The following is a 9,880-nucleotide window of genomic DNA, read 5'->3' as shown; positions in this document are numbered from 1 at the left end:
GTGTAAATAGCAATGACTTCAGCACTGTAAATACGCAGCACCAATAAAAGAATAAAATGCAGAGCTGCGTAGCGTCGTTACTCTGAAGTAGCCCACTCCGGCCACTGTGACACTTTCCAATAAAAGATCGTGGAATTCAATGAAACTTAGTTGCAAGTAACTCTTATGTGTAGGGTTGCAGTCAAGCCACATGGCTGCTGTGAATCCAGGTCCTCTCAACCAACTCCAAGATGCTGACTACACCATACTACATTTTGGAGTCTCCATTGTTTACAAGGTCTAATATGAGCTTCTAACTTCTAACTTCACCAATAAACCACTGTTCCCTTATTATCTAATGAAAGGGAATTAAAAATCAGAGTTCTGAATATGTGACAAAGACAGCAATTCAATAGGGAACCCCTAGCACTGAATAAATAACTACATTCTTCCTCGATTATGAACAGGGCTACAATTAAATCTGCTGCTCCTCAAAAATCCCTCTGGATTTTCACTGGCCACTGGCAACATAACACAAGGATACTACAACTTAACCAGAATTAATTAAATAGTGTCTGGGATCCGCAAGTCTGATCATGGATACTCCCAGATTGTGTCCTCTCAGGAAAATAAACTACCATTTAAATGAGACAATTTTTATCTTGGAGAAACTAATTCTAGTTTTGCCAGTGAAATCATGGTTTATGCATAGAACAAACGTTGCTTTTGTATCGAGAATGGTAGTTTTAGTTTTCTTGCTGCTGGAACTGATTTCTTACAATGTATGTGAGGCTCACATAGTGAAATGCAGGCTCCAAGGTCCACACCGTCCACTTCACATGTATCATCAGCCAGGAGAGTTCCTCATTGGTGGTATTGTTTTCCATGGTGGCTTCATCTCCTCTCCAGAAACATTCACTGAGGAACCCCCACCAGCGCTGCCTGAAGAGCTTGTGTAAGAACTACGTCACTCATTTATTACAGCATAGGAATGATCAAACCTAGAGATGCATCCTCAGAATAATGGCTGAGGCTACAAACCCATTTACCTTGCGATAACCACTTTTGATATCCGTGGGGGTAGAAATCCATAGGAATGTATTGTGAATTAAGAGAATAGTGTAGAAGCTCCCATTTTTCAACAGGGAAATGAATGTGTGTGTGTGTGTGTGTGTGTGTGTGTGTGTGTGTGTGTGTACATGTATATATATCCAATTTTGATAGACTTTATCTGAACAGGAGTGTTAGTGAGAATGAATAAATAAAAAAACCTGTTCTGAAGCTGAATGCTCATATCATTTCATTTTCTGATCTCAGGCTAAAGTTTGTTTCACAATGATGGTATATATTATGAAGTATATAATTCTGTGAATTACAACCACCATCACTGCCTCATGAATGCAGGAGAGAACTCAGAAACTTTGTAAATGTCAGGGAAAGGTCTAGATGTGTCAGGGAAAGGTCTAGATACCATTGACCTTAACAGATTGGAGAACTGGGCCATAACTAACAAAATGGATTTCAGTCAGGACAAATGTCAGGTTCTGCACTTAGGCAGGTAATATCAGCTGCACAAATATAAGATAGGGAACACCGGGCATGCCAGTAGCACATGTAAAAAGGATCAATGAGTCGCATCAACTGAAGTATAGTGCCCCAATCAAAATTGCGGCGCTTATCTCGCTTTACTGGCTGAGGCAGCCGATGTTTGTCCGCAGACAGTTTTTTGAGGTCATGTGGCCAGCATGACTAAGCCACTTCTGGCAAAACGAGAACAGTGCACGGAAACTCCGTTTACCTTCCCACTAGGGAAGGTACTTTATCTACTTGCACTTTGACATCCTTTTGAACTGCTAGGTTGGCAGGAACTAGAACCAAACAACGGGAGCTCACCCCGTCACGGGGATTCAAACCATCAATCTTCTGATCGGCAATCCTAGGCTCAGGGGTTTAGACATGAGTGCCACCCGCATTCCTAAAAGAAGTAATAGAGCAGCTCTATTCTGCTATGCTCAGACCACACCTGGAGTACTGTGTTCAGTTATGTTCAGCAGAATTTCAGAAGGATATTGACAAGCTGCAACGTATGCGGAGGGGAGTGACACATATGATCAAGTGTCTGGAAACCAAACCTTATGAGGAAAAGGAGAGGGGGTTGGGTATGTTTAGCTATGAAAATGGAAGACTGGGGGGTGTAGGGTAGCCATTTTCAAGTATCTCAAGGGCTGTCACGAGGAAGATGGAACAAGCTTGTTTTCTCTTGCTGCAGAGGGTAGGACCTGAACCAATGGCTTCAAGTTGCAAGAAAAGATATTCTGTTTAAACATCATAAGAACTGTTTAGCAATGGAATTGACAGGGAGATAACTCCACTGAACACAATATGATTAACCTCTGGCTTGATGTAAACCATCTATCTGTTGAAGTTCCTACTGAAACAGTTTGCAACTCTCATTCTAGGGTGGTACCTAAGATTTACCAGCACATCTTGGCCCTGGCCTTTGCAGTCAAGGAGATCAATGAAGACCCTCACATCCTTCCCAACATCACCTTGGGCTTCCACTTATATGACAGCTATAACTATGCAAGGAGCACATATCTTGCCACACTGCTGCTTTTATCCAGGGTGGAGAAATTAGTTCCTAACTATATATGTGATGTTGAAAATAATCTGGCTGGGGTCATTGGGGGACTTGATTCTGAAATCTCCTTTTATGTGGCCACTGTTTTGGATATCTATAAGATCCCGCAGGTAGGGCACCCATGTACAATACCTCTCCTAGCTCGCATAGAGAATGAGGCTGAATTCACAGCACCAGTTCAGAGTGTATCACCAGTTCAGGGCGAGGATGAAATTGGGGGCAGAACCATGCACTCCACCCTCACCAGCCAGTTTTGGATATGAAGCATTTCCTGCTTAATGAGACGGGTACCTGAATTGAGTTGCAGGGGAAACGGGGGAATTCCTTACAGGATAAAAATTCACAAGGAAGTCCAAGAACAATAATTATTCCTCTTCACAACACCACACCCAATGTATGAATGTTTAGGGGGAAAGGGCTTTCAAATTAAACAGACTCTGGAGTTGAAAAAGAAGAGGCAGAAATGGCACTTCCGCTGTGTGCATCATGAAGATGAAAGAAGCTCCAGAGAAGAAATGTGTATCTGACCCTCTGTTTAGAGTCAGATTGCAAAATTTTGCAAGTATGCAAAAGTTTTTTTAAAAAATAAAAAAGATAACATAGGAAGCCTACCCCTCTCCGGTCAACAGAAGAAATGTTTAAAAATCATGAAGACCAATTTTCAGGCCATTTGCATGTGTTTCTTTTATATAAATGAGAGAGGGCATGCAACTCCTGGTGGGTGGCAAATGGCATATCTGACAAAGAGGATTCACCACATAAAGTATATGAATAGTTTGAAAGAACTCTGCAAATATTACTTCTATTCTCTTCCTCCATTCCCGCTTTAGCTCATTTATGGCTCTGCTCCTGTGATGAATCATAAAATCCCAGGTCTTCCCTTCTACCAGATGGCACCCCCGGAAGCCCTTCAGTATGAGGGAATTCTCTCTTTGCTTTTGCATTTCAGGTGGACGTGGATTGGGGTCGTTGCAATGGACAATGACAATGGAGAAAGATTTGTGCAAACCATTTTCCCAATGTTTACCAAGAGTGGTGTCTGCTTTGCATTCGTAGAAAAAATCCCAGAATTCAGTTTTATTTCTGAAATGTATGGCTTGCTACAACAAGCAGCCAATATACAAGGTCAAATTTTTAGCAGCAAAGCTAATGTAGTGGTTGCCTCTGGAGAATCTTATTCCATGGCAACTTTTAGATGGCTTTCATACCTATCAGAACATGATGACATGACCAAGAATGTAGAAAGTAAAGTATGGATAATAACAGCCCAGGTTGAGTTTGCTTCATTTGTCTATCAAAGGAATTGGGATTCAGGAATCTTCAATGGTGCTATATCCTTTGAAATTTACTTCAGAAACCCACCAGGATTTCATCAGTATGTTGTACACAGAAACCCTTCCAGCACAGATGGGGACGGTTTTATTAGGGACTTCTGGCAACAGGCCTTTGAATGTGTATTCCCGGATATCAGTTCAGACAAGGTGGAGGGGAATATTTGCACCGGAGAAGAGAAGCTGGAGAGCCTTCCTGGATCACTTTTTGAAGTGAGCATGACAGGCCACAGTTACAGCATCCACAGTGCTGTGTACGCCATGGCCCATGCTTTACATGCCATGTCCACATCCAGACTCAGACACAGGAGAATGGTGTACAGAGGGAGAGGGAAGAATCAAAATCAACAGTTTTGGCAGGTAAAGGTTGTACATCCTCAACAGAGAGAGCTCTGTTGCTTCCTCATAATCAGAGTTGTACCCAATATTGGGGGAGGGGGATGCATGACATCACAGTTGTCCTATCACCCTCCCCCCGACGTCTTACCTTCATAGAAGGGATGCACTAGGGTGAAGATGCTTCATTCTGGGTAGTTGGGGAGGTGCTTGGTGTGATCAAAGCGCATGCCTGGGTAGAGCTAGGCTTGGCACGATTCTTGCCACTGGCCCCTCCTGCCCCAGAGCCCCTAAGAGTCTGGCCCTTCCTGCAATTCTTCTGCAGGTGGCCTTCTTTCCCACACTTCCAGCAATTTCACTCCTCTGAAGCTGCATTTTGTGATTAGTGGAAATCACACAGTCTGTCTGAGAGCAAGCGTGAAAACCGGATATAGCCCTATCTCTATGTATTATGTGATGTACTTTCACTTTTGCCTGTTCTTTCTCAGAGCTGGATGAGAGAGAGCACCATGATTCCTTGTCTGTGTAATATAGTGAAATAAGTACATTTCACTGGAGCGCCCTAGAAAGAAGGGCATGCCTTTTCCAGAGCTATGTTCACCGGAGGACGCTTGGAGAAATGGAGGAGGGGGCTGCTAATAGCCCAGAAAACCCTCCCTACAGTCTTTGCTCTAGCACATCCTTTTGAGGATCATGGTTTGATTTTGGAAATATGATATGGCACTGGGCACACACACACCCAACTCTGTTGAATATGCATGGGTTCACAAAAGACTGTCACCTTAGTCTTTCCTCCAGAGTTCAAACATTTGGGCAGAGTCCAGAAATGAATCTATAATTCTGCTGACAGATGAGAAGGCACTAATTTGGTGTTATGCCAGATGATTAGCCACATATTGTGCTGCTTGCAAATCTGGACAATGTAATGGCAGTATACTCCAGAGGAAAGGGTGGATACTGCCCTGTATTTGAGGAGAAAGCATTTGTAGGAGAGAATCTTTGCAGCCCAATGAGATGCCACTGCATTCACAGATAGGAAGCAGTGGTCACAGTCAATAGAGAGGTTCAGCATTCCCTCTAGCCCATATCCACCAAATCCTTCCTCAGAGCAGGTGGCTGCACAACACTGCGTCTCATGGAGAGGGAGAAAGGAAAAGATGGAAAGGGGAGTGTGGGGAAGAAGAGCTGTAAGAAAGAGTGTGAGAGAGGCATGTTTGTGAAAGAAAATGGGTTGGCTTTCTCCATGCTTGGACCTGACGCCACTCACAGTTGACTAAATCACCACCCACCATTTGCTGCATCCTCTGCACACAGGAAAAAAGGTTGCTCAGCCCTGTATTAGACTGTAGCCTTTTCTAAACACCTGTCTTTTCTGTTTTAGCTATGTATTAGAACTGCAGCCTTCTCCAAACCCCTGTCTTTTTTGTTTTCAATCTAGCTCCATCACTTTATGAGAAGTATCTCATTTAACAATACGGCAGGAGATGTGGTCTTCATCAACCAGAATGGAGAGGCAGCATCTAGCTTGGATATTGTCAATTGGATCGTATTCACAAACCAAAGTTTACAAAGAGTGAGAGTTGGGAGGATAGATCCACAAGCTCCTCCAGACCAAAAATTAACCCTTGATGAAGATGCCATAACATGGCACAGTTGGTTTAACCAGGTAGGGCCACATTGTTATCTGATTCCGAAGAGATTCAATATAGCTTAAGCAATACTTATCCACCTGCCTGTCTAATCACTGTCTTTTGAACTGCAAGTTACTGATTGTGAGTCAAGAACCCGCCAGCCGCTTGAGGAAATAAAGGCACAAGGACAGAATGTATTTTAGTTAATGGGTGAAAAAAGGCCACAACTTTATTGGTTACAGCATGTGAGTGGTATTGACTTAGACGTTGGATTGAACAGACTAGATGACTCCCCCCGCTCAGCGTGGAGTCATCAAAGGTTAGCAACCAGAAGGTGGAGCCTGTTGATGCAAATACAACTGGAAGCTCCCCTGATGCCACCGGGGGTCATGCCATGGCCCTTGCCACCAGCAGGGCATCGGACGGGATCCACGACCGCCAGATTCCTTTAAGAGAATACCCTAAAGATGGAAGGGTAGGTGATGGCCGGAACCTTTTCCCCGCCGAAACATCACAGATATACCAATGCCTAACCGCCAATAAAGTTGTTACGATTTGCTACGAGGTAGGCGAAAAAACCAAGAGGCGTGAGCCAATTTGCCAAATGGACAAAAAAACTCCTACCAGACCCCTTGGGCAACCAAGGCGACCAACCGAAGTCCGTAGCAATGTCGAGAACCTAGAATGACCTAAAAAGGGGGGGGGCAGGAGATCTGATGGAAAACCTGGCGCAAAATGGAGGCATATCCCTAGAACAGTGTTCCCTGTGGAACACCCTCCCTCCAGATGCCAAGGAGATAAAGACCTACACAACTTTTAGAAGACATCTGAAAGCAGCCCTCTGTCAGAACAAGGAAGTTACAAAACAGAAGAACCCTTTTACTATAAAATACAGTTAAGCAAGGCTGGCAGTGCAAACTCACCTTGGGGAATCTAGGTTGTCTCGCCCTAATCCCAACCTTAACAGGGACACTAGAGTAACTTCAGAGTGTACATTAAGGGCAGGGCAATCTATGCAGAACACATAGGGCACTGCTATGTAAGCACAACACCTGCTCATCCCAGAACAATAGAGGGAATATCACATCACTTCAAACATTACTACTACTAAAAAGAAAAGTAGCAATTGCTCTTGGTAGAGGCATTCCACATATTACTGAAGTGTTGTGTCAGTTTGGAAACATAGAGAAGACCCTTAGAACCTGAAACATGTTGGAACCACCAGGATTGAACCTAGTGAAGACTGCCAACTAGGACCAGTTGGACACAGCAGAGTACGCTCAGGCCTCGAAGAAGCTTTGCTCACCAGGTGTTGGTGAGACAGGATGACACAGGAACTCACTGCCACTAGTAACTAGATAACTATGTACAGCTTTATTATATACAGGAGTCTCACAACATACAGACCTGTTACAGAGTTGGATCTTAGGAAAACAATAAACCACTGACTTTTCCTCTCACTGCTCAGTCGAGTAGCTGCAATTCTGCACGTAGGCACAAAAACCCAACAAAACATTCTGAACTCATTATTCTCTTGGTAAACCTTCTGCTCTTTCATTTATGGATTAGACTCAGCCGCTTTCTGTCTGTACTGCGAGATGTCTTCCAGGATCCAGCAAGAAAGTGAAGGAGGGACAGCCCCCTTGCTGCTACGATTGCATCCCATGTGCAGAGGGGAAGATTGCAAACCAGGATGGTAAGGGAAATAATGGGATTCAATTGATCCATTTGATTGAAAGGTGTAAGGATGGCTGAGGTTAAGTTTCAAAAGAAGACATAAGCTATTGTGTGTGTGTCCCTGCCTCATGGTGGTCATTGTCCTTCAGATATTGGTGGTGGTAGTAGTAGTGGTAGTAGTAGTAGTAGTAGTAGTAGTAGTAGTAACAATAATTTATATGCTGCCTATCTGACTGGGTTGTCCCAACAATTCTGAGCAGCTTCCAAAAAATAAATAAAACATCAACCACAGTAAAACATCAAACATTAAAAAGTTCCCTATATAGGGCTGCCTTCAGGTGTCTTCTAAAAGCCAGATTGTTGTTTATTTCCTTGACACCTGACGGGTGGGTATTCTACAGGGTGAGCACAACTACCAAGAGGTCTCTGTCCCTGGTTGCCTGTAACCTCATTCCCACAATGGGAGAACTGCCAAAAGGCTCTCGGAGCTTGATCTCAGTGTACCGGCTGAACAATGGGGGAATACAGGGTAAATATTTAGACAGATTGTTGGAATATGTTAATCAAATGAGAACAACAATGCATTGAGAATAGCCAGGTGGTATGTGGTTCAAATAATATCCAGAGGGGCCCTTGTCACTCCTTCCAACCTAAACAAGCTGCACCCAAGCTAGTGTGATGATACATTCAAATATCATGAAGAGGAACAGTGCTGGCTGTTTCGATTACAGGACCACATCACTGAACCAGATGATAGCGTACAGGACAAGTGTTTTAATTTGAGCTGAGCTCTTTTCTTCTCAGACAGAAAGTAAACATTTGAGCAAGCTGGTGTGAAAGGAGCAAAGGGTCATATCCTTATTTTCCCCCAGATATGAATGACTGTAAGAAATGTCCAGACAAAGACTATCCAAGCAAGAACCGGGATGCATGTCTACCCAAGGATATCAGCTTCTTGTCTTATGAAGAACCATTGGGCATCAGTTTAGCCTGCTTCTCTCTTTCCCTTTCCCTGATCACAGCTCTGGTACTTGGTATATTTATAAAACACCACGATACACCCATTGTCATTGCAAACAACCGAAACCTCACCTACGCTCTCCTCATCTCTCTCCTGCTCTGCTTCCTTTGTGCATTGCTCTTCATTGGCCGACCAGAGAAGGTGACCTGCCTCCTCCGACAAACAGCTTTTGGCATCATCTTCTCAACCGCTGTTTCTTGTGTCCTGGCAAAAACCTTCACGGTGGTTTTGGCCTTCATGGCTACAAAACCAGAGTCCAGGATGAGGAAATGGGTGGGGAAAGGACTAGGCCACTCCATTCTCCTTTCCTGCTCCATAGTTCAAGCAGGGATATGTACTGTGTGGCTGGCAACCTCTCCCCCATACCCAGATGTGGACATGCACGCTGTGATTGAAGAAATCATACTAGTATGTAATGAGGGGTCTGTGGCAATGTTTTATTGTGTCCTCGTCTACATGAGCTTCCTGGCAACTGTAAGTTTTGCTGTGGCTTTTCTCGCCAGGAAGCTACCAGACAGTTTCAACGAAGCTAAGTTCATCACTTTCAGCATGTTGGTCTTCTGCAGTGTTTGGCTGTCCTTTATTTCTTCCTATCTAAGCACCAAGGGAAAATATACGGTAGCTGTGGAGATCTTCTCCATCTTAGCCTCCGGTGGTGGGTTGCTGGGCTGCATCTTTGCCCCCAAATGTTACATAATCATTCTGAGGCCTGAGCTGAACAACAAGGAACAGTTAATAAGGAAGAAAAATTAAAGAAATAAGAAACCTGTCCTTTGCTGTATATTTTCTCTGTCTGTACAGTAGAATATTTGGAAATACAATCAGACCTTGGATCCCGAACGCCTTGGCTCTTGAACAAATTGGCTCCGGAATGACCAAAACCCAGAAGTGAGTGTTCTGGATTTGAAATGATTTTTGGAAGCTGAACATTCAGCATGGCTTCCGCTGCTTCTCATTGGCTGCAGGATCTTCCTGTAGCCAATCAGAAGCCATGCTATGGCTTCCGAACGTTTTGGAAACTGAATGAGCTCAGAGCTGAGATACATAAAATGGTGAATAAAAAATGGATTAAATCTCCCATTTACACTTTAAGATTGTCACAGGGTTAATTCTTAGTAAATTAAACACATTTCTTTCCCACAGAGGAACCATTAAGTGGTAAAGTTACTTTCAATTTCTTGGCAGCACTTTCACTGATAAAACAAAGGTGTGGATTCTTCCACTCATACGTCGCTTAACTTGGACAGGATTCCTTGGAACTGAC

At 43.7% G+C, this 9,880-nt stretch overlaps 1 protein-coding gene across 1 annotated transcript; it reads left to right on the top strand.

Annotated features, from left to right (window-relative positions):
• Positions 1 to 716: 716 nt before the first annotated feature.
• On the top strand, positions 717 to 9,369 carry LOC132592965 (vomeronasal type-2 receptor 26-like). Its single transcript, XM_060281270.1, has 6 exons — positions 717 to 934; positions 2,439 to 2,730; positions 3,451 to 4,311; positions 5,726 to 5,953; positions 7,488 to 7,614; positions 8,468 to 9,369. Exons 1-6 carry the CDS (start codon positions 717 to 719, stop codon positions 9,367 to 9,369), a joined length of 2,628 nt encoding a protein of 875 aa, XP_060137253.1.
• Positions 9,370 to 9,880: the final 511 nt, after the last annotated feature.

Source organism: Zootoca vivipara, chromosome 13 (genome assembly GCF_963506605.1).
Source record: "Zootoca vivipara chromosome 13, rZooViv1.1, whole genome shotgun sequence".
Lineage (NCBI taxonomy): Eukaryota > Metazoa > Chordata > Lepidosauria > Squamata > Lacertidae > Zootoca > Zootoca vivipara.
The sequence above is the reverse complement of the archived record's forward strand: the minus strand, read 5'-3'. Positions and strand labels throughout refer to the sequence as shown.